Below are 24671 nucleotides of genomic sequence, written 5' to 3'. Positions count from 1 at the left end.
CCACCAAATTATTTTTGAATACTTACTATTTTTATGGCTCTACACCAAATGCTATGTGAAACACTTGACATTACCATGACATACAATAATGATTGTGAAACAAATATATCAAATTAACTTTTATATTCTTAATTTTAAGCCATGTCCTGTCAGTTCCTGTAGCAAAAGAATAATGTTACCCAATATCCTCATTTGTAATTAATGTACTTAAGAACAAAGACTGATTGTTGATTACATGGTTTTGCATATGATATATTGTACTTTTCAGTTCTAGAATTTCCACTTAATTATTAGTAGTTCCTATTTCTCTTCTGAGCATCTCCATCTGTTCAAAGAAAAAAAGTGATCTGTGATCTGAACTAGAGTAAGTAAAGAGATTATACTATATAAAGACTTGAACTATACCTTGAAAAGTGAAAAAAATTTAAACAGAGTGATAAATGCACAGAAGAAACATCTAGATATATTTAGGCAGATGACAAAAAAAAATAAGTGTACTAGTTGGAGGAAAGAAAAAGAAAATATCATTGGATAATGAAGGGAAGAAACAGAATGGAAATCATGATAGTCTTAAAATCCAAGAAGAATGTGCCTATTATATAGGAAGGAATGCATCTATTGCTGACCATACGGAAAGGAAAACTCCCTTATTAAAAAGCTCATCTGTTAGTATAACGTAGGTACAGGTCAGAATGAAGAAAAACTATTTGTAAGGGATAAACACTGGTTTTGCACCTTTCATGTAAAGACACTGTTAAAAACTGTATTCTCACATTCACTCATGTACTGCTTAATGGTAGGAATACTTTCTATGAAATGTATTGTTAGGCAATTCTGTTATTCATACATATAAGATGTACTTAGACATACTAAGATTTCAACATCTGATAAAATAATCCTCTCTCCTGTCTCCCCTCTACCCCTCCTCCCAACCCTACTGTGCAGTATGGGGTTGTACCCAAGACTTCTTACATGCTAGGCAAACTCCCTACCACTTAAAACATAGCCCCAGACTTTTTCCTGTGGGCTTTGTTTTTTGAGATAGAGTCTTGCTAACTTTTTCCAGGCTGGCTTCAAACCCCTGACTCTACCTGCCTCCTGAGTATATGGGATTACAAGCATATACCACCATGAACATGTAATATTATGGGATGATCATTATACATGCAGTTGGTAACTTTTGAAACGTTATTTATGTAGTGTTTGACTATATTGGTCTTTACCACAACTCTTTAGTGTAGGTATTGTTGTACTCATTGTATAAAAGAGAAGATTGCAGCTAGGAAAAAAGTCAAATAAATGAAGGAAAATTTTAAGGAAGAAGAGACATACATCCTAGCAACTCTGAGGAACAGAGAAAAAGCTGAAAAGGAGCTACTCTTTGAGGTTGGTGACAATGACAAGCACTGAAGTGACAGGAGGAAGCAGACGGAACTTAAAAGGAATCTTAAAAACAAAAGAGGGAGACAAACCAATGAGAATTTGAAAAAAACTAAATACCACTTAAAGAACAGATAAGCAAAAAAGGACTATGAAAGATTGAAACATTAGGAAAAGAGGAAAAGGATAGGAAATGGTAAGCATATTTTAATGACTAAATACAAGAAAATAAAACTGGAACTTGTGTATGATTCAGTCACACTACTTCTGGTTACTACAAACATTTGCAGCACTATTCACAATTCCCAAATTATGGAATCAGTCTAGGTACTCATCAATAGATGAATACATAAATAAAATGCCATATATATGTACATGTATGAGTTGAGTGTGTGTATATATACATGAATGTAAAAAGAGGGGCTGTGAATGTGGCTTAGAGGTAGAGTGCTTGCCTAACATGCATGAAGCCCTGGGTTCGATTCCTCAGCACCACATAAACAGAAAAAGCTAGAAGTGGTGCTGTGGCTCAAGAGGTAGAGTGCTAGTCTTGAGCAAAAAGTAGCAGGGACAGTGCTCAGGCCCTGAGTTCAAGCCCCAGGACTGGCCAAAAAAAAGGGAATGATTTTAAAGTAAAAATAGTAGCAAAAAATAATTATATACACACAGAAACTAGGAGACAGGTATACTCAGAAATAATACATTTTACTGAACACTATATTCATCTCCAGAATTTCTAGAAGATAAAGCTGGAAATATGTCACATGCTAGAAATTGAGGATCTTAGATGCCTCTGTTAAAGCTTGTATAGGTAAAAGATGAGAGTCTGAGACCAGAGAAATGTCAGGGATGAAGGAAAGATGAGATAAGTCACTAAGCAAAGATAAGATGAACTATTGATTAGACCATCAACTTGCAAGACATGGAGCCAAAACTTTAGATGAACTACTCCCACAAAGTACATCACTCTGACTTGTGTTTACACTGTTGATTGGAGAAAATCTAAATATAGTTAATTCTCATTGATTTCTGAGTTGTTACTTTTAGACAAGCATTTGAGCTTCTTGAGATAATATATATTATATATGTTCATATATATTTATATTTATATATTTAATATATATTTATATATTATATATTTATTTGTATATATGTAAATGTTTAAGTCTAATTATAATATACTTTAAGACTAATTCAAGAACCAAATATTTGACATGTTACTAGAGATATATCTTTTACACTGAGCAAAGATATCCTTTTTAGCCTTAGCAAAGTTTGACAAAGTCTATTGAAGAAAGACATAAAAAACTAAGTTTTGGAAATACTATATAATTTTCAAATGTTACCCTTCTGATAAGAGACAGAGTAGGCTTATAAAGCCTATTCTGTGTAACTCACAGTTTCATGTCTTCAATGCTAAACTACAAGCTCCCTAAGATGGCTGAGATTCTATGATCAGTGGGAGATTCTATGATCAGAGATTGTATTTCTCAAGGAGAAAGCTCTCCTTGAGCTTTGTAATTTACCTTCAAAGGATTAAATGTGTTCTCAATTGATGATGACATATTTACAAGAATATCTGTACTTTTATTTGCTGTTTCACTTTTTATGTATTTATTCTGTTAATAAACCTTTACTAAGAAATCACAACATGAAAAGGCACTGTGCAAGGCACAATTCAGTTGCAGTTATCAATCAAACATAAATTCTACCATCAAGGAGCCTATATTAAGTAATAAACAAATGTTTCCACCTACAAGACAAAGTAGAAACAGATGTGTAATGAAAGGTAAAAGCAATTGTTAGTAGTTCAGGAAAATGGCTCTGTTGTAGCCATTTATCTGTAAGGTCTTCCTAGAATCACAACAGATATAAAAAGTTACTCAAGTGAGAATAGGGACAAAATTCTTTCCATTCTGATTCTTGGGTTTTCCTTGCAAGTATTATACATATATAAAGAGTTAAGACATGTAGTAAGGGCTGGGGATATAGCCTAGTGGCAAGAGTGCCTGCCTCGGATACACGAGGCCCTAGGTTCAATTCCCCAGCACCACATATACAGAAAATGGCCAGAAGCGGTGCTGTGGCTCAAGTGGCAGAGTGCTAGCCTTGAGCGGGAAGAAGCCAGGGACAGTGCTCAGGCCCTGAGTCCAAGGCCAAGGACTGGCCAAAAAAAAAAAAGACATGTAGTAAATTGTATTATTTTCAAAGTATTAATCTCGGTCAAGTGAATCTGCATCCTACACATGCCCTAATTTTAAAAAATGTTTAGGAAAATCTAAACCTTCACTAAATACACATCTTTGGAGTCATCACTTCAAAAACTTTCAACTATATAATCATGAATTATTAGAGTTAGAAATTTTCCTCTTAACTTAGTATCCATTTCTAGTGAGGCAACAGTTACCACTATTTAAGATTTATCTCCACAACAAAAAATCTGATATATGTTAAAGAATCAATTGTAAGAAGAACCTTAAGAACAATTCTAGGTTTTTTGTTTCATTTTCCAAAGTCCTCTGACACATGGATTGAATGGGATAGCTATTAAGGTCTCCATTCTGAATTGATGTGTTACTCATCATGTGCTTCTGAAATGTGTTAGAATATGCTCCTTTATTTCAGAAACACTGTTTGTTTTTAGTTAACCTAATTTCACTGTATTGGCCTTCAGTACTTGATGATTTGGGCACCAAATTGAATTTTTCTAAACTAAGGACACAGTTTCCTGAAAAGTATACTCAATTAGTTTACAGAAACTTCCTGTGAACAGAGATCTTTCAAGGTGAATCCTGTATTACTAAAATAACACACCTACATAAGGCTGATGTGTAAAGATGTGAGAAAAGAAAGTGAAATAACATGAAAGAGGTGCATTGACTGAGCAAAAACTATATGAAACCTGCCAGTGCTATCTTCTCAAACAAAATGTCCAGGGTTCTTCTCCCTCAGGAGAAAAATGTATCAAGTATAAAGTATTTTATCCCTTATTTCTTGAAGACAAATGCTAATTAGGCAATGGTGCTTTTTATATTTTAAATCTATGGAAAAAATGTTCCAAATAGCTAAATTCACTGTACCGTAACTGCCTATACATTGCCATCAGATTTCCTGTGGCATGGCACTGTGCACATTGGTCATGCTCATGTAGAAAACTTGAATGTGAGGTTTGGGAAATTTTTTCACATTACTTTGTATTCTTAAACCTAAATTTCATGGATGGGTTAAAAAATGTGAAGATATTTATATTTCTCCAAAATCCACATTCTAGATTACATAATGTCCTAATTCAAGTTAGAAAATGGTTTCACATGCACTTTGTAAGAGTATTTAAAATGGACTGACTTTCAAACTAAAATGTAAGACAAACTACTTGAGCTAGCCATTACTTAAGTGTAGAATGAGTAAATGGATATAATCATTCAGAATGAGAATTTAATTTTTAATTCACTTATATTAGCAAAAATTTCAAACCACTACCTTAATGCTAATACTTTCACAAAAACAAATCTCTGATTCAAAAATAAAAGTTCTTACATAAGATGGCTGATCTCACATCTCAAATTCCTGAATTAGAGTGCCCTCTATTGGAAGAAAAATGCAAAAAAGTTACACTTAAACAGCTAAAATATTCTCAAAATTCAAGCCATGTCATTAATAAGTAAAATACATTTATGATTAATATAAATGTTGAAAACTTATATCCTTTTATTTTTATCTCTTCTAAAATACTTTTCAAATTATTTGTCATATTATAATGACCAAGTTAGATATCTCATATCATCTGAAATTAAATTTTAACTGAATGAAAATGCTTGCTATATGGTCAGAAACATAAATCATAAACAAACAAAAATGTTTTTCCACACTTAAAAAATCCTGATATAGAAATTATTGTGACAATTTATAACTTCTGTCAGGTTATTCTTTGAATTTTCTTTTATGTTAATTTGTAAACCTTTCTAGTCTGAACTGAAAGTTTCTATACTCAATTTCACATACCAAAACCCCAAATGTGATGGTATTGTGGGGCAACAGGGGACTTTTAGTCTCCCACCCAAAGTGGAGATAATGAGAAGACAGCCTTCACAAATATGATCAGTGCCTGTACAAAAGAGCTCTCTTCAGTTATCTGCTCTTAGTTATGTGAGAAAATAGTGTGAAGACATCTGCCTGCAAAACAGGAAGTAGGCCTTCACCAGATACCAGCACTGCCAGCAGTCTGATCTTTCTTTTCACAGTCTCTGTAACCATAAGAAATAAATGCTATTCTTCAAGCTATTCAATGTATGCTAATCTTTTTTAGAATTCTAAACTAAGATATTTCCTAATTCAAGAGATTTTTAGAAGCTCTTAGGTTGGAAAATTGAAGGCGCAGGTTGTCCACTATGAGTTCCATGAGATTTACTCTATCTCAAAGACTTGTATAATGTTGTAGCATTATTAAGACTATTTTTTTGTTCCATTACTGTGCAAGACTTGGATACTGTCTGTTAGCTTTCAGCTAAAGGCTAGCACTCTGCCACTTGAGCCACAAACATTTCTGCCAAAGCTAGCTTCAAACTGTGATCTTCAGATCTCAGCTCTCAGTGGCTAGGATTAGAGGCCGGCATGAACCAAACCACCAGTGTCCAGGTAAGGTTCACTCTGTGTCTGTGTGTGTGTGTGCACGTGTGCATGTGTGTGTGTACATGAGAGAGATAGCATGCACCTACCAATCCTGGGCCTTGAAATCAGAGGTTAGGCTCTGCCCCTGCGCTTTTTTCCCCCCTCACAGCTAGTGGTCTACTTCTTGAGCTACAGCTCCATTTCCAGCTTTTTTTTTTTTTGATATGTATGATTAACTGGAGATGAGTCACACAGACATTCTTGCCTAAACTGGCTTCAAACCTTACTCCTTAGATCTTAGCCTTGAGTACCTGGGATTAAAGGCATGAGCCACCAGCTCCCAGCTAAAACTCACATTTGACTCCTCATTTTAGGCCTGAATTACTTCCTTAAGATCCTGGCAGATAATTAGTTACCTAGACCAAAAGTGTACATAGGGAGCCTCTTAAGTGACTTTTTTTAGTAACTTAAGTAACTTTTTTTAGACAGAGTGTTGCTATGCCGATCACTGGCCTCTATGTATCCTCAGACTGGCATCAAACTCACAATACCTTGGTGTCAGCCTTCCAAGTGCTAGGATTATAGAAGAGTACACTTCTCAGCTCCCAACATGATTTTAACCTACTTGGTGTGGAACTTGAGGTATCAGTACTTATTTTTCAGAGCCTCTGTGGTAAGTCTAACATACAATCACTCTTGAGAATCATGGTTTGGACTGGAACTCAGAGTATCCAATACATACTTTTTACTTTATCTTCCAAAAATGTCATCTTCCTTAGAACTGCCCTATTCAAACAGCTTTATATCCTCTGCAAATTTAAACTTCTGACTAGTCTTCAATCTATTCTTCTGCCTTTGGCTCTGATCATATAGTTGAGTTAATAAAGAATATGGTTCTAGCTTTAGACTGCCTGGGTTCAGATCCTGGCTCTGATACTTACTGTGTAAATTGGAAAAGTCATCAAGGCTCTCTACCTCCATTTTTTCACTTAGAAAATGGGAGAAATAAAACTATCTATCTCAGAGGGTAATTGTGAGTCTTCTCTAAGTGTTGAGTGTTATCATTAGTTATCCAGCTTTATTTCTCACTACTTTCAAAGCCACCTCTTAAGAGTGTAGCATTCTTTTCAAATTGCATGATAAGTCTCACCTCTGTGCTTTTGTACACTTTGTTTGGTCAGGCTGGAAATTTCATTCACTCCCTTACTTATTCATTTATTCACTAATTCCTTTCAAGGGACATCTCCCTTTCCTTCAGGACATATTTTAGTCTTTCTCGTCTTTCATGAGGCCTTCAATAAATACCTTATAGGTCTCCAATGATCTCTCCCAATTAAAAAGTTCTATTGGTCACAGGGCAGATTCGATAGGAAAACTAGGAATTTAAAATATTGGCTAAATTTGAGTCCTCACTGACTCACATGAGTCATTTTATAAATCTATAATTCTATTGTTAAGATTTCTTAATAGTGGCTTGAATGATGTAAAGCATTTGGAAATACCAACCACTTAATAAATGTCAATTCATAATATATATTGCTTTACATATTAGTCCTCTTTGTACATGGTAATTGAAGGCTCCTTTAGGATGAGTATTTTAAAGACTTCAAAAACAGTAATTTCATTTTATATTAGTATTATAAACCTGTAACTTAAAATATCTAGACTAGGTGATATAAAAGTGTTAATTAGGCTTTTTGCATACTTTGAGGAGCCAATCAATGCATTACAAAACTCTGGAAAAATATTTTTGATAAAGGGAAAAAATACTCATCAAAACAGAAAATGAGCACAAAAACACAGACTATAGAAAAAGCTCAATGTAATTGGATTACTTTTAAACATAAAATAACAAGTTTCTATCAGAATCATCCTCTGAAAAACTAGTTCCAAATATGTCTTTTATCTTCCCTAAATCTTTAGATTTTTCTCATTTCCTAAAAAATAATACCAAAATTCTTAGATAACATTCAAAAATCATCCCGGGACTGACCTCACCAATCCCTTTAATCTTATCTCTTATCTTTCCCCTTTATAAGTTCGACAAATTAAAATAAATAGAATTACTTGCTATTATTCATATACATTGTGCTTTTCTACTTCATATAGTGCTTAATATTTTATGTAACAATAGTTCCAAGGATTTTTTACATGAACAAAACAGTGTAGGAATATATAGGCTGGTATTTTAGGTCCTTATTGCTTAATTTTTCATGTTAATTTCTCCCTTGCTTCTATCACAATACAATCTTCAGTTTATTTTTTTTAAAGCAAAATTTAGCTATCTCTTCCCTCTCAATGTCAAAGGCCAATGACATCACTACCTAGGGAGCATAAGCACACAACATGAAGGCAAGAAGATATTCACTGAGGAAAAGAAAAACAATTAGAGTTTCTATTTTATACTAATTCATTACCTTCCTCAGTTTGAATTTCTTGTATAGTATATCTCTCATAATTTATATCATATGTTATTAGTGTAGTCATAGATAAATATATATAATTTATGAATAAATAGATATGTTTGCTTAAGATTTGTTTACTAATGGTATTACAAAAAAAGGTATCAAAAACACTGATCTAGAATATTGAGGCTTTTTAAAAATCTATGGGCTTAGAAATAGAGGGTGAGAAGCAGCCAATTTAGAAAAATCATTAGGGAAAGATCTAAAAAAATTCAAAAATCATATATTATTTATGTAGGACAAACACATTTTAAGTTGTAAGTAATTTTAACACAATATTAAAATAGAACTGACTTGAGAAGAAGCATATACCTCTTTTAGGTTTTTAAATAAGAAGTTTTATCCTGATTATTATAAATATTACATTAATATAAAAATTTTCATTTTGTGAAATCTATAAGCTTTTAATTCCATTCATTGTTTAATTATTCATAACTATACATAAAGGACTATGAGGACAATAATGTGGTATTTTACAAAAGACAATGCAGTAAGAAAATGAAAACAAATGAAAAAAGTAGGACTAGGCAGGAAGTTAAGCTATAGAACTAGATTAGTAAGTGCTATCCAGGGAAACTGTGCCATAGCTACCTTAAGTAACTAAATAAAGTGATTGGCCTCAAAATGGACACTTGCTATACTCAGATTTTTTTTAGGTTTTTCAACACTAATATGACATACTTTCTATTGGCTTTTAAGTAAAATATAAAGCTGCTTGAACAAACTAAGTTCTAAAAGTGAGCAAAGGGTTTATTTCATAAAATGTATTAGTTTTAAGCAGGTTGATTCTCAACAGATTTTTACTGCTGTAATAACATAAAAATTCATGATAAGCAAGAATCTCAGATTCATACTTTAGATTCTGAGCTCATAGACAAGAACTCTCTGCATATTGGTATATTATAAAACTATGCAGGTTGAGCTTTCCACAATTTCTCCACCTTCCATGACCTAAGAAGTGACTAGGGAGCTATACATATGATTTGGCTCTGCATGTATTTTTAGAAAGGGGTGATATTGAATTTATAGAGAAAGTGAGGAAAACAAACAAATGGAAGTGTTTCATCAATATCATTTTAAGCACAATAAAACTAAATGAACATAACCAAAGAAACTATGACTCCATGTTATAGGAGGAAGCCTAAAAGTAGAAAGACAATCACAAACTTTAAGTGATTTATCAAGCATTTCTTCATCTACACATGCAGTGAACATAAAACCCAATGAGTATCAGAGAGAAGACCAACAGGGAGATTGACATTTGACAGTGCAGAAGCTGATAATCTACTGATGCAACAAATCCCATGCCACTTGAGCAAATATACTAAACTGGTAAAGACAGATGCGTTGTCTTCATTTCCCCCCTTACTTACTACACTCTGGCTTCCATTTTTCCCAAGTTCTTCCTCTGAAATCTTGCTCAAATTATCTAAGTAGTGGTCTGATATTGTGTTGCACAAATCTTCAAAAGAATAATCCTTTTCTTGACAGAGTTTTATTTCATCGAGTAGTTTTGATAGTTCTCCTGTCACAGTTTCACCTGTAAGAAGGTAATTTTTCAGATATTTCAAGAAAGACTATTGCTAAAACTTAATGTTTAAATCATTAAAATTGATTGTTATGTGGTAGAACTAAAAATATAAAAAGCAAGATACAACAGTCAAATATGAGGAATGAGTATTGAAAGTTTAAATATATAGTAAATAAAAGAACAATGAGGAATTTTAATCTAGTAGTTACAACACAGATCTTATTTATTCTGAATCAAAATTAAACTGAAAGAGCATTTGATCTTAGGTAAAGGCTTATTTCTCAATTTTCAACTCTGCTTTATTGATTGTGCATCTTATTTTATGTACAATCCTGTTTTGATTACTTTCTTCAACCAAAACCTGCCGTGCAGTTAGGATAATCTTTCCCATAAATGCTGTTGGGTCATTAGATGTGCATATACAGAAGAATTAAACTGGGTCCTCATACCATACAAAAAAGTCAACTAAAAATGGATTAAAACTTAATGTATACAGGGCACTGATAGCTCATGTCTGTAATTCTAGCTATTTAAGAGGCTGAGATCTGAGGATCATGGTTCAAAGCTAGCTTAGGCAGAAAAGTCTTATCTCCGATACAGGTGGGATTATATCAAACTAAAAAAGCTTCTGGGGCCAGACATGGTTCCTGGCTATAACCTTCAGCTGCATGGGAAATAGACATAGAAAAATATCAAGTCAGGCTCAACCCAGGAAAAAAAGGCAGCAAGATCTTATCTCAACAAACAAGCCAGATGTACAATCCTACAATCCCAAGATCATGGTCCAAGGAGGATCCAGGGAAAAAAATCATGAGATCTTATCTAAAAAAATAACTAAATCAAATAGAGCTGAGGGTGTGGTTTAAGTGGTAGAATGCTTGCTGAACAAATGTAAGGCCAGGAGTTTAAAGCATGGTACTGACAAATATGAAATAATTTATTACTAAAAAAAAAAAAAAAACACGGGGCTGGGGATATGGCCTAGTGGCAAGAGTGCTCGCCTCATATACATGAAGCCCTGGGTTCAATTCCCCAGCACCACATATACAGAAAATGGCCAGAGTGGCGCTGTGGCTCAAGTGGCAGAGTGCTAGCCTTGAGCAAAAAGAAGGCAGGGACAGTGCTCAGACCCTGAGTCCAAGCCCCAGGACTGGCCAAAAAAAAACAACACAAAGCTTCTTCAAAGCAAAGGAAACAATCCACACAATACAAAAAGAACTTAAGGAATGGAAATATACATATATAGTTAATAGCCAAAATATATAAGGAGGTCAAACAATGTAATAGTAAAATAATCAAATAGCTTGAGCAAAAAACTATGCTAAGGATCCAGTCAGTTCTTTAATAATAAAAAAAGAAATACTAATAGGTCAATGAAAAAGTATTCAACATTGCTAATAATTTGGCAGATATAAATCAAAACCATAATGAGTATGACTCATATTTGTTCATAGAGCTATTACCAAATATATGAAACAGGGACTGGTGGAATAGCTCGCCAATGGAAGAGCATGTGTCCAGAAAGTGCAAGGCTCCGAGTTTAAACCTCAAAATTGAAAAATAAGAAAAGATGAAAAATAACAAGTAGTTGTGAATCTGTGAAAAAATGAAGCTTGTACACTGTTGGTGGATATGCAAAGTGGTACAGTCATTATGGAAAATTGTATAGAATAATTCTCAAACAGCTAAATATACAACTACCAGCAATCTCACTTCTGGATATTTTATATATATATATATATATTTTTTTTTTTTTTTTTTTCTTTGCCAGTCCTGGGCCTTGGACTCAGGGCCTGAGCACTGTCCCTGGCTTCTTTTTGCTCAAGGCTAGCACTCTACCACTTGAGCCACAGCGCCACTTCTGGCCATTTTCTGTATATGTGGTGCTAGGGAATTGAACCCAGGGTCTCATGTATACGAGGCAAGCACTCTTGCCACTAGGCCATATCCCCAGCCCCTCACTTCTGGATATTTAATCAAAGCAAATGAAATGAATATCATGAAAAGAGATCTTCTGTACCCCATGTTCATTGCAACATTAGAATAGACAAGATATGAAAACAATCTAAGTGTATGTCTTTAAATGAATAAAGAAAACTGTGTTTGGGTCTATTGGTGGGTAACTATGTATACACATATATACAATATGTATATACTTTTATATATACACATGGACTATAATGTAGATGTAGACTATTATTCAGTCTTAAAGACATTCTGTCATTTGAGACAATACAGATGAAAGTGAAGTTAATTTTGTTGAGTGAAATTGGGTAGATGGCAAATACTGTATGAATCGTATTAATACATGAAATCTAACTCATAATATGTCAAACTCATAAAAGCAGAGTAGAATGATGGGCAGCAGGGGCCTTAAAGACAATAGGTAGATACTGATGAACAGGTTCTAAGTATTAGTTATAGGATAAAGAGCAAAATCTAGAGATCTATACAGCTAATAATATTGCATTACATAACTGAAATTTGTTCTTACCACCAAATCAAATGGAATTATAGAAAGTAAAAGATTTGTTAATTAGCTTAATGGTAACAATCAATTCACAATGTATGTGTACAAACATCAAAACATCACATAGTATATTGTAAATACAAACAATTATTTGTCTCACTTATGCCTCAATAATGCTGGAAAAACACATTTATAAAATATTTACTCCATATAAACTTCTTATCACAGTGATTGCTACCTACTTTGCTCACTTTTGTGTCTGAGAACCATCATGGTCCCTAAATAAAAGCAACAATAAACACTGATTTGATAAATATATAAAGTACAGCATGTAGGATATAACTTATTAGACTTGAAATTTCTCTAACTGTAGGCCTTCTTATGAATGCATGATAAATTTGCTTATAGAGATCTAATATAGTTTCAAAGGTCTTATAATTACTCACTTTTAGTCTTTTGGGAAGGAGACTCAACAGGAGATGAAATGTGTGTTTCTTGTGTTGTATCTTCCTGAACAAGTTCTCCAAGCACTGCCGATCTTCCCACACCTTCCAAATATTCTGTGTATATATGTTTTTGACATTACATACATGAACTCACTTATGTCAAAATAAAAGAACTTTATGCTTTACTTCTGATGACTATTTTTATTTCCTCATATCTTAAGTATATCCTAAACTTTTAAAAGAATTTAAAAACCAAAAGAATTTCATGTTAATTGGTTAATTTTTTAATAAAAATACATTTCCTTAAAAATAAATATATTTTCCAGATGTTCTGGCTCCCACCTATAATCCCAGTTACTCAGGAGGCAAATATAGGAAGGATTGTAGTTCAAGAACAACTGGAGCAAAAGTTAAAAAGATATCTCAACAAACAAGCCACATGTGTTGGTATGTACCTATGATCTCAGCTATAGCTTTCTTTCAACAACAAACTTTTTTATTACATTTTCAAAATGCACCTGTGATCTGAAATCTGGAAATACAAAGAATGGAGTGTGTTTATATTCTGAAATGTGCCAATATTTTGAAAAATCCAAAGATGTCACATACAAATTAACATAATAAACTAATGAATCTTGACCATGTCATAGTTTATTATGGTCACAGTTTATTCCTATAAAATATCATTTTTGTCTACATTACTATTATTTCAAAATATCTAGAATTATACCACACCCCCTTTTCAGTGTGCAATGTTCATTTTACTTTATTTTTATTTGAATTATATGAAAAGTCATTTGTGCATTCTCTGATTCATCTGTGTACAATTTGGCATGAAATGAACCTCTTTATTGACAAGAAAATTCTAGGGGCCTGAAATTTCTTGAAATCTGGAAATAAAGAAGACAGCATAATGAACCCATCGTCTTGGCTAACTCCTTCATCATGTTTCCTGGCCCACTTGGGTTTAATTCATGCATCTCCCTGCATATTAATGCCATTCTTTTTTTTTTTTTAACTGCTTTTGTTTTTTGGGGTTTTTTGCCAGTCCTGGGGCTTGAACCTAGGACCTGAGCACTGTCCGTGTGTCGAACTCACTTATGTTAAAATAAAATAAATGAACTTTATGCTTTACTTCTGATGACAATTTTTATTTCCTCATATCTTAAGTATATATTAAACTTTTAAAAGAATTTAAAAACCAAAAGAATTTCATGTTAATCAGTTCAAGGACTAGCGCTCTACCACTTGAGCCACAGCACCACTTCTGGCTTTTTCTATATATGTGATGCTGAGGAATCAAACCCAGGGCTTCATGTGTACAAGGCAAGCACTCTACCACTAGGCCATGTTCCCAGCTCCCATTAATGCCATTCTTTAGTTCCCAACTGCTATTTACTGAAGCTGTCCTGTTTCCTTCCTCTGTTACACTAGCTAATCTGTAATAATTGCAGGGCATAATAATCACTGTTGAAAGGTACAAAAACTAATAGAAAGTACAGAAAAAGCATCTGAGTTCTTTAAGGTAACATGATACATGCCAGACTTAATTGCCAAGCAGAAAAAAAATAAACATTGAAATCTAAATTTTCAAGGAAAATTTAAATCAAATGGAGAAATATGTAATTCTATAAATGTAAAGGTAGCACCTAGAAGGCTGTCTACTCTTCAATAAACCCAATGACTGTAACTAACTACAAATGAACTAAAATAATCATTATCAAAAACAAAGGTTGGTAAGACTGAGTTAGTCATATTGTATACTACTGGTTTAGGAAGAAAATAATATTCTTTCAGCAATGTTGGCTATTGTTGCTACTAATCCAACATTCATGGACTAGCTGTACATACAACAGATAGATGAGTTTGACTTTAATCTGTTAGTGCTTCAGTCTCCCACATGAGCAAAAGAGGACAATAATATCCAAATTTACCCACTTTGCAGTCATAGAAATCAGACAAATAGAGAGAACTCTAAAATCTCTTAAAAGAATTATTCAAATACTTAATATAAAATTAAAATTTAGGATATTTAATCATCACCATTTTACATAGCCCTATTAATCTTAAATTTTCATGATATATTTACTACATAGATTTTTTAAAGATTTTTAAATACCAAGTAGTAAATAAAAATTTTTAAATACCTAATAGTTATAGTAAGATGTGAAACATTTATTAAGTATTATTATTTCATTTTAAAATGTACTAGGAGAAAATATACATTGAGCCCATTAAAAAAAAAAACATTAACTCAAAGCCCAAATAAAACCATGACAGTTTTAAATTAATCTTGACTTTAATGACAACTTGTCAATCTTTTAATGCCATTTACCTTGTAAGAGTGTTGCAATCTGGAGAGATTTCTGAGATGGATGTTCTTTCAAAATGTCTAAGACAGTTCTACCTAAACTGTCTTTTATGTTGGCATCAATTCCTGAAAGAAAAAGAAAAACTAGATGTACCACTAGAGTGTCCTCAGATGATACTGTCAATACATAACTGCTCTAATTTCAAACCTATATAGGCCAAGCACCAAAAGTGGTTTTAAATTTTAAGTTACATGCATACTAGATTTTAGACAGAAAGTGAAAGACTATTTCTACCAAAAATTATGTATAACCCTTAAAGGTCACTGTATCAGTCATTAAGATTGATTTTAAGGACCTTGTGATTCTTTTTCAGGCTGTAGCTAGTTAACTACATACTATCAAACTGAAAAATATTGATCTATAAAGTTAATTCCCAAAGTACAATGGCCATATGGTTTATATTTTCTATACAATATATATTCTATATATTTATATACAATATATTTAAGAACTGATAGTCATGTATTATGTTATTAATATAAGAGTACTCAGAATATTTCATAAAGTTATAAAATACATGAGCCCCATGGGTACCAGTGGTGCCTGTCTATAATCCTAGCTACTCAGGAGGCTGAGATCTAAGGATTGTGGTTGGAAGTCAGCCCAGGCAGGGAAGTCTCTGAGACTCTTACCTCCAATAAATTACTCAAAAAACCTGGAAGCAGTGCTGTGGTTCAAGTGATAATAGTTCTAGCCTTGAGCAAAAGAAGCTCAAGGACAGTGCCCAGGTCTTGTGTTCAAGCTCAACCAGGACCAGCAAATTACTCACTTACTTACTTACTTACTTAATTAATTAATTACATGATTATTTTCAAGTGTATGAACTAGCATCCAAAATAATGTTTTCAAATACAAAGTCAAGCACTCCTTGGTATTTGTTTATGCCAAATTACATTCAATGTCAGTCACATTCATCATCCACACCTGAATAAATCTTCTGAATTGTGTAACTGTAACACTTTGTTATCTTTGTTCAGAAAACAACTTGTTACACTAAAGAACTTAATGCAGCACATAGCTTTCATTACCCTAAAAAGAAACCTACCTTTAAACAAAGCAATTTTATAGGACTTTGTTCCAAGTGTTAGTTCATCTAATATTATTAAATATTTGTTTAGATTTGTATCAGAATCTGTGACCAACATATATTTACTCTTACATCAATTGTTAGAGCACTCTACACACATCACAGTTAAATATATACAAAAATTTGTGCAAGCACAATCACTTAACAATATTTTTCAATTTTTATACAGAGAAAGATAAATACATTATAATTTATTGCATTAAAAACTCAATTGTTTACAAGTATTAATTTGTAATCAAGTCTACTGAATTCTTTAAAACAAAACTGACCTCATTCCCAGTGTTATTTCTATTAGAATATATATGAAAATAAATAAGCCTACTTTTCTGTACTTTCAAAGCATTTTCTCTAAAATACTGTCTTCAAAATAAGCCACAATAGCCAATAAATAATTATTTACTCAATTGATAAAGTAGAATTTACCTTAAGGAGAAGAAACTCAAATCTTTGTTAACAATAATTTACATGATAAAAACCTAAGGGTATATCATTTTCTGTAATAAACAAACAACTGCCATAACTTCTAAGGGTCAATTATTACTTGTAATAAGCAGAGATCTCTTTTCTTTTTTGGTACTATCTACATATATCTAAATTAAATCAGAATGTATAAAATAGTAATTACCCAGATCTTTTACTAAAACATCTATTGAGAAAAGAAGAGGGCATATTTATATCAGTTTTTATCTAAACACCACAGCTAAATACTACAATGTATGAATATGAAAGTAGAGAAAAGAAGGCTCCTTTGTGGAAACGACTTGTTTTCCTTTATCTCCTCCTCAAAGAGAAATAGTATTTGGAAAGACTGGATCCCTACAGAATTATTATACCTACCTGTTTCTAACAGAATTCGTACAACATCCACCTTTCCAAACAGAGCTGCTTCATGGAGGGCACTCCCCTTTTCTGTCTGAAGAAAAGAAAAAAGAAAGCATAGTTACATTTGGAATACATAAAAATTTCAATTTATATATATATATCTTTCAATTTATGTTCTTTCTGCATACATACTTTCTGCAATCTCAGTATGCTCTGACAAAAAAGTTGTATGGAATAAAGGGATTCCAGAAACAAAATTTGGAGGCATGGGTTTGTAAGGCATTTGTACTTCTAAATGAACTTGCTAGGTTAGGAAGTCATTCTCTGTCCCTTAGCTTTGGTTGTGCTAACTTTAAAATAAATAGTAATATTTATTGCAGAAAGCTTTTCCAGTGTCCAGTGAAGTTAATCAGTGTGCATTCAGTAAATATTAATTATATGGTAAGATCAGTGAAGGATGTTCTGAGGTTTATCATCCTATCCTGGCCCAGGTAAATTCACATTCTATTTGAGGAGAAAAATGTGTAAATCAATACTTACGATAAATAAAACCCAAAATTTTATTATGACCCATTCACCTAGATGATCTTCTCCCTGCTTTCCTCTCCACTTTCTCTCCTTCGCATCAATAGTCTCCCTGACCCTACACCCTATGCTTGAAACAGTGACCTTATTCATGTTAGTATCATCAGATATTAAAGGTATCTTCTGCCTGGCTGTGTCTAACTCCTAGATTTCTTGATCTGGCCATCACCCAAATTACTAGTTCTTAACTTGAGATGAATCACAATCACCTAGAAAGTTAAAAACAGGTTTCTGGGCCCCATCCCCAGAGCTTCCATTTTAGTATCCAAAGATAATTTCTATTTCTAATCAGCTCTCCCGGATGTCACTGATGGTCTAAAGAGAATACTTTGAGAACCACTGACCTATTCAGTATGTCAGATCTTAATATAATTTCCTTAAGGAAGATTTCTTATGCTTCTGAGTATAGTGTTTTTCCTGTGTGTTTGTATCTGTTGATATATTCCTTGCCATAACACTTATTACACCACATTACAATTTCAATTGGTTGTTTCCCTTAATAACCTGTACATTCTGTGAATCTATAATTTATAGAAAAGTGCTTTAGAAAGGTAGAAGCTCTGGAATTTTGGGGAGAAGACAAAAAGTTCAGAGATAGAGATATGAACCCACAATGGAAAAGAATTCGTGAGTTGTGCAGATATGTTTCTTTTGTTGGTTTTTAGGTAATTTTGCATGTTTATATATTAATTTTGCCCTTGTATTCTTACTTATTTTTTAATTGACTTGTCTTGTTTTTTGATGTAGCTCATTTAAAATATGATTCTAAAATGTAGGCATTTGTAGCTATAAACGTTTCTCTTAGCACTACTTTTGATATATCCTAAAGGTATGACAAGTTATGTTTTCATTTTCATTTGATTCACTTATCCTCCTCCCCTTATTTCTCAATGGCCCACTGGTCATTTAACAGTTACTGTTCTGTCTGCATGTGTGAGTGTTTTTTGTGAATAGTTTATTTTGCTGTTGATTCTGTTTTATTCCACTGTTTTCTAATAAAATACAGGACATTAATTTTCTTACATTTGCTAACTGTGTGTCTTTATTTTGGTAAAAGTTCAAAGGGCTTCAAAGAATGTATATATCGTAGCAATTGGATAAAATTTTCTTTAAGTGTTTGTTTAGTCTTTGAATTCAAGTGTTTATACATGTCCTCTAATTTCATTGTTCATTCTTATCATCCATTGAGATTTTACATGCTTCATTATCATTCAAGTGTTTATTGAGGAATTAATGGCCTTTGGAGGAGATATGTTGTCTTGTTTTCTCATATCACTTGTGCTTCTAAGTTGGAATAAACACATTTAAGGCCAAGTTTTTGGTTACAGGTTTTAATCTCCTGTGTGCTTTCAGTTGAAATATTTGCATTGTTTTTGTAAGACTAGATGGTGGCTGCTAGGTGTGATGTATTTTGTCAACAATGGACTGGGGTTATATGTAGCTCAGATATTTGCTCACAGCAGTCAAGATACCCTTAGGTCCTGCTCCTTGACTCCCTCCAGAAAAGAGGACTAGATACAGAAACAATCACAGTTGATACATACAATCATACTTGAAAATACAGCAATCTAACTGACAACAATCACCATCACTGCTCCAAGATCTTTAGAGAAATAAAGGAGCAAAAAGTATTTTGTGAGCTAAGATGCCGCCAGTTAAATAATGATGGTAATGCAAAGAATACAGGAAGGTTAATGCAATGAAAAGTACAAGATATATGTTATAATAATAAGGATGGAGCCTGGCAATGGAGGCTCATGCCTGTCATCCTAGCTACTCAAGTAGTTGAGATCTGAGGATAGCAGTTTGCAGCCAGCTTGGCCAAGAAAAGTCCATGAAACATCTTTTTTTTTTTTTGGTCACTCATGAATCTTGAACTCAGGGCCTGAGTGCTGTCCCTGAATCTTTCCACTCAATGCTAGCACTCTACCACTTTGAACATCAGCACTACTTCCAGTTTCCTGGAGGTTAATTGGAGGTCAGAGTCTTATGAACTTTCTTGTCTGGATTAGCTTTGAGACCCAATCCTCAGATCTCAGCATCCTGAGTAGCTAGGATTACAAGATGAACCAACCACCAGTTCCCTGGCTCAAGTCCATGAAAATCTTATCTCCAATTAGCCAGCAAAATGCTAGAAGTGGCACAGTATCAGCACTGAGTTGAAAAAACTAAGTGAGAGTGCAAGTCCATGAGTTCAAACTCCAGCAGCATATAGACACACACACACACACACACACACACACACACACACACACACATGCAGTGTGGTAGTAGTAAGAATAAGAATGGATTAAGGGTAGGTGAAGTAAATAAGGCAAGGTAGTAAGAAAGAAAGAAGGAAATAACAAAGAGATCTAGCTATAAGTATAGCAGGAAAGAAAGACAAAAGAGAAAAAGAGAAAATTTTACCAAAAAATAAAACAAGAGAGGGAACTAGTCTAGTGTGGACACAAAAAAATGTAAAAATGGGGCATATTAGCTATTCGGGATACAAAAAGACAGTTAGAGCTCATCTCAATCAACAACTCAGGTAAGATGGTGTAAACCTGTAATTCCAGCTACACAGAATTATATAGGTAACAGGTAGGAGGTTTGTGTTGTGAGGCTGGCCTTGAGCAAAAAATTCAAAACCATATCTGAAAAATAACTAAAGCAAAAAAGGTCTAGGGAATGGTTCAAATGATACAGCCTAGCAAATGTAAGGCCCTCAGCTCAAATTCCAACATTGCCAAAAAATGAAATAAAAAGTTTTAATCTAAGTTTGAATTTTAATTACTCAAAAAGTAACCACAAACAAAAATAATAAATAAATGGAATCAGAGAAAGCTAATGATAGAAGGCAGTATGACATGAGGGAGAAGTTTTTAAGACAGTAAATATTATAATATATTGTGCAGTTATGTCAATAATACAGTTAGAAAGGAAAAACAAGGACTTAAAGAGAAGCAATATATTGCAAAGACATAAGGAAGCAATAAATACATTGTGCAGGAATAAATACAGTGTGCAGGTAGAGGAATTGGCCTTGTTATAAACCTAGAAGTTTCACTTAAAGAACTAGGAAGGAAAATAGATACACATACATTGGCAAATGTTGTGATGAAAATTCCTAACTGCCTGTTTTAAAAATAAGGTTATTTCCTTGTTTATAAATAATGTTTTAGCCAGGCACCAATGGCTCACACCTGTAATCCTAGGTAATCAGGAGGCTGAGATCTGAGGATCACAGTTTAAAGCCAGCTCAGGTAGGAAATTCCATGAGACTCTTATCTCCAATTAATCACAGAAAAATGCAGAAGTGGTGGTGTAGCTCCAGTGGTAGAGTGCTAGCCTTAAGCAAAGGAGCTTAGAGACAGTGCCCAGGCACTAGGACCAAGAAAAAAAAAAGTTTTATTATAGTAAAGCCTCAGTCTTTAGTTTTATTACAAAGGGTAAGTTGAATAGTACCAGCAAAGATAATATATCCAGCAATTCAAAATTTTATGCTATATGGCACTTTAAGAAAAAATTTCCCGGGCTGGGGATATAGCCTAGTGGCAAGAGTGCCTGCCTCGGATACACGAGGCCCTAGGTTCGATTCCCCAGCACCACATATACAGAAAACGGCCAGAAGCGGCGCTGTGGCTCAAGTGGTGGAGTGCTAGCCTTGAGCGGGAAGAAGCCAGGGACAGTGCTCAGGCCTGGAGTCCAAGGCCCAGGACTGGCCAAAAAAAAAAAAAAAAAAAAAAAAAAAAAAAAAAAAGAAAAAATTTCCCAACTCTGATGTACAGAGGATTAAATACTGATACAATGATTGTATCCTTCTTGTAAATCAATTAACTGTACCTGTGTCAATCCACTTTGGGGGATTGCTTCAATGTTCTGTTGCTCTAAATGTCTATAATAATGTCAATACCATTGCTTCAATTATCACACCTTTAAAATAAATTGTTAAGGCTGGGGATATGGCCTAGTGGCAAGAGTGCTTGCCTCCTATACATGAGGCCCTGGGTTCAATTCCCCAGCACCACATATATAGAAAATGGCCAGAAGTGACGCTGTGACTCAAGTGGCAGAGTGCTAGCCTTGAGCAAAAAGAAGCCAGGGACAGTGCTCAGGCCCTGAGTCCAAGCCCCAGGACTGGCCAATAAATAAATAAATAAATTAATTAATTAATTAATTAAAATAAATTGTTAAACCAAAAAAAATAGTCATGTTGAGAGAGGGATTTCAGAAAATAGAGTTTTGAAAAGAGAGAGGTTGCAAAATTATCTAGGAAGATCAGATAATAAATATGTTATTCAGATGTAGCATATTTATTTATGCACATATCTTAATTCTGCTGCACTATAATTTTTGGAGAGCAAAAGCTGTACTTGATTCAGCTTTGCATTTTAACAGTTCCTAGCATGGTAATTTATACACTCTTCATTATTAACTTCCAGTAATTTAACTTTCATTTGCTTTAATATTCACATAAAGGCTTAATGTTATGCTAGTGCTTTAACTTTTCAAATTTTAATATGTTAAGTTTATAAGAAACACAGTTAAAGTATTAACATAATACAATGCTATTGCCAGTTCAACCGCACTTTTTAAATATTACTGTTTTTCTTATGAAGAAATGTTTTGAGGTTAAAGGATTAATAAATATATAAATTGAGCATCTCTAATCCAAACATTCAAAATCTGAAACTATTTGAAGGTTAATATGCCACAAATGGAAAATTCTACATCTGACTTCTGGTGACATGTCACAGTCAGAATTCATGGAGACTAAAAACATTTGTAAAAAATTACTTTCAGGCTACATACGTAAAAGATATATAAAACAAAATGTATTTTGTGCTTAGACTTAGGGTCCGATCCCTATGATGTCTCATGTGCAAATATCTCAACATTTTAAAAAATTAGAAACTTGAAAACCCTCTGATAAACATTTCACATAAGAGATGGTCAATTAGTATAAAATTCACCCAAAAAAGAATTATCTTGTATACTAATTTAGACATGGTATAATTTAGAATTGCTCTGAAAAAAAATGTAGAAAACAAAAATTGTTAAGAAAACGTTAATATAAATGCTATATTTAAAAACATGTAATTATGAAGAAAAAACAAGCTCTTCCAAAGCTCTATAAATTTTTTAGATTTAGTCACATAATAATTTGAATGTAATTAAAATTTAAATATACATTATGATAATTTGCCAAATGAGATTAATTTTAATACTGTTAATTCCCAACTAACCTAGTACAATCAAATCAGTGGAAAATCTTCTAAAACATTCTAAAGTTACTGGCTGGTATTGTCTACTCTTAGGCAATGAGAAATATCAACAAATACCTACTTGAAATTTAAAAATTCTTTGCCAAGCACCAATGACTCATATTTGCAACTCTAATTACTTAGAAGGCTAAGAATTAAAGGGTCATAGTTCTAGATCATCCCAGAAAAGTTCTTGGGACTTCTTCTCAAACCATAGCAGTAGCATATGTCTGTCATCCCAAATTACTGAAATGCTCAAAAGGAAAAGATTATAATTCCAGGCCCACAAGACTGTCTCAAGAGAAGGAACAAGGAGGTAGAGGGGAGTGCTTGTGATCCCAGCAGCTATGAGATGCCTAAACTAACCAGATCACAACTCAGAGGAAGTGGCATCTATCCTAAAAAAAAAAAAAAAAAAAAAAAAAATTTTAATGGCTGGTGGAGCACTAGTGCTCACAGCTATAATCCTACCTACTCAGATAGCTGAGATCTGAGGATCACAGTTCAAACCCAGCCTAGCCAGGAAAGACCATGAGACACTTATCTCCAGTTAACCACCAAAAAGCCAGATATGGAACTGTGGCTCATCAAATGGTACAGCAGTAACCTTGGGCAAACAAACAGCTCAGGGACAATGCTCAGGATCTGAGTTCAAGCCCCAGGACTAGTACAAAAATAAAGTAAAAAAAAAAAAAAAGCTGGAAATGTGTCTCAGTGGTATTGTTCCAGTTTAGCAAGCAAAAGACCTTACGTTCAAACCACATTAGTGCCAAAATAAAATTTCCAATGAATCTGGTAGGAAAAAATTGCTGACAATTAATTTGAATAACAAAATTAAACACCCAGTAAGAAAGGCAATGTCCCATTGAAATAAGGTCTTGCTATTCAGTTTAGCCTGGCTTTGAATTTGTTATGTAGCCCAGAATGACTTCAAATGATCTATCTTCCTGCTTCAGCTTTCCAAGTGCTGAGATCACAGGAATGTGCCAACATGCCCAACCAAAATGTTTTCTATGAACAAAGTATAATAATGTTTTCTATAAACAAAACTTAACTAAGGCTGTGATTTCTAATAAACAGTTCATCTCATTGAACTATGTTTTAGAAATATATTGTTAGTTCTACTTCATGGAAATCTTTATAAAGTGTCAATAAAGGAGTTTATAGCAAAACAAAAGGCTGCCCACCCTACTAAAGTACCAGCCCTAATGCTTCTAATCAGATAGCCACAGAGTTCTGAACACATCATATCCCTTCCCTCTGATACATGAGTGACAAACCCAAATGCTGTCAAAAGTAGAAAATCTAAAGGGTGTCACTGGTAATACCATAAGCCATATAAAGATGTGCATATGCTCCAAAAAAAGTATTCAAATTCAATTTTTAAAACATGTTAGCCAAATGATACATGTATACAAGTTAAATTATACCTAATATCCACAATCTTATTGGGCTTCAAGGTTCTTCAAAAATATCACTTCCACCAATGTTTTCCCATGTTATCCACCTTAAAACTATAGGTAGGTAAGGATCTACTCCTCCACTGTTTTAGCATTTTTTAGATGTCATGTATTTATTCTTGAAAACTTTGGTTTCCTTTGCTAAATCTGATGCATAGATATTTTAATTTTATAAAACACAACCTAACAAGGTAACAAA

General features: G+C 33.4%; 1 protein-coding gene across 1 annotated transcript in view; it reads right to left on the bottom strand.

The window, feature by feature from the left end:
• Nucleotides 1–24671, bottom strand: part of Anks1b (ankyrin repeat and sterile alpha motif domain containing 1B) — an 895075-nt gene that overhangs the window by 761192 nt on the left and 109212 nt on the right. Inside the window, exons 5-8 of the mRNA XM_048357586.1 lie at nt 17197–17272; nt 15236–15337; nt 12901–13014; nt 9827–9993 (exon numbers count right to left, since the gene is read on the bottom strand). Coding sequence (XP_048213543.1) covers nt 9827–9993; nt 12901–13014; nt 15236–15337; nt 17197–17272 — 459 coding nt within the window. The remainder of the gene's footprint in view (nt 1–9826; nt 9994–12900; nt 13015–15235; nt 15338–17196; nt 17273–24671) is intronic.

The sequence above is a fragment of the Perognathus longimembris genome, chromosome 1 (assembly GCF_023159225.1).
Source record: "Perognathus longimembris pacificus isolate PPM17 chromosome 1, ASM2315922v1, whole genome shotgun sequence".
Lineage (NCBI taxonomy): Eukaryota > Metazoa > Chordata > Mammalia > Rodentia > Heteromyidae > Perognathus > Perognathus longimembris.
This window is presented reverse-complemented; position numbering and strand designations above follow the sequence as displayed.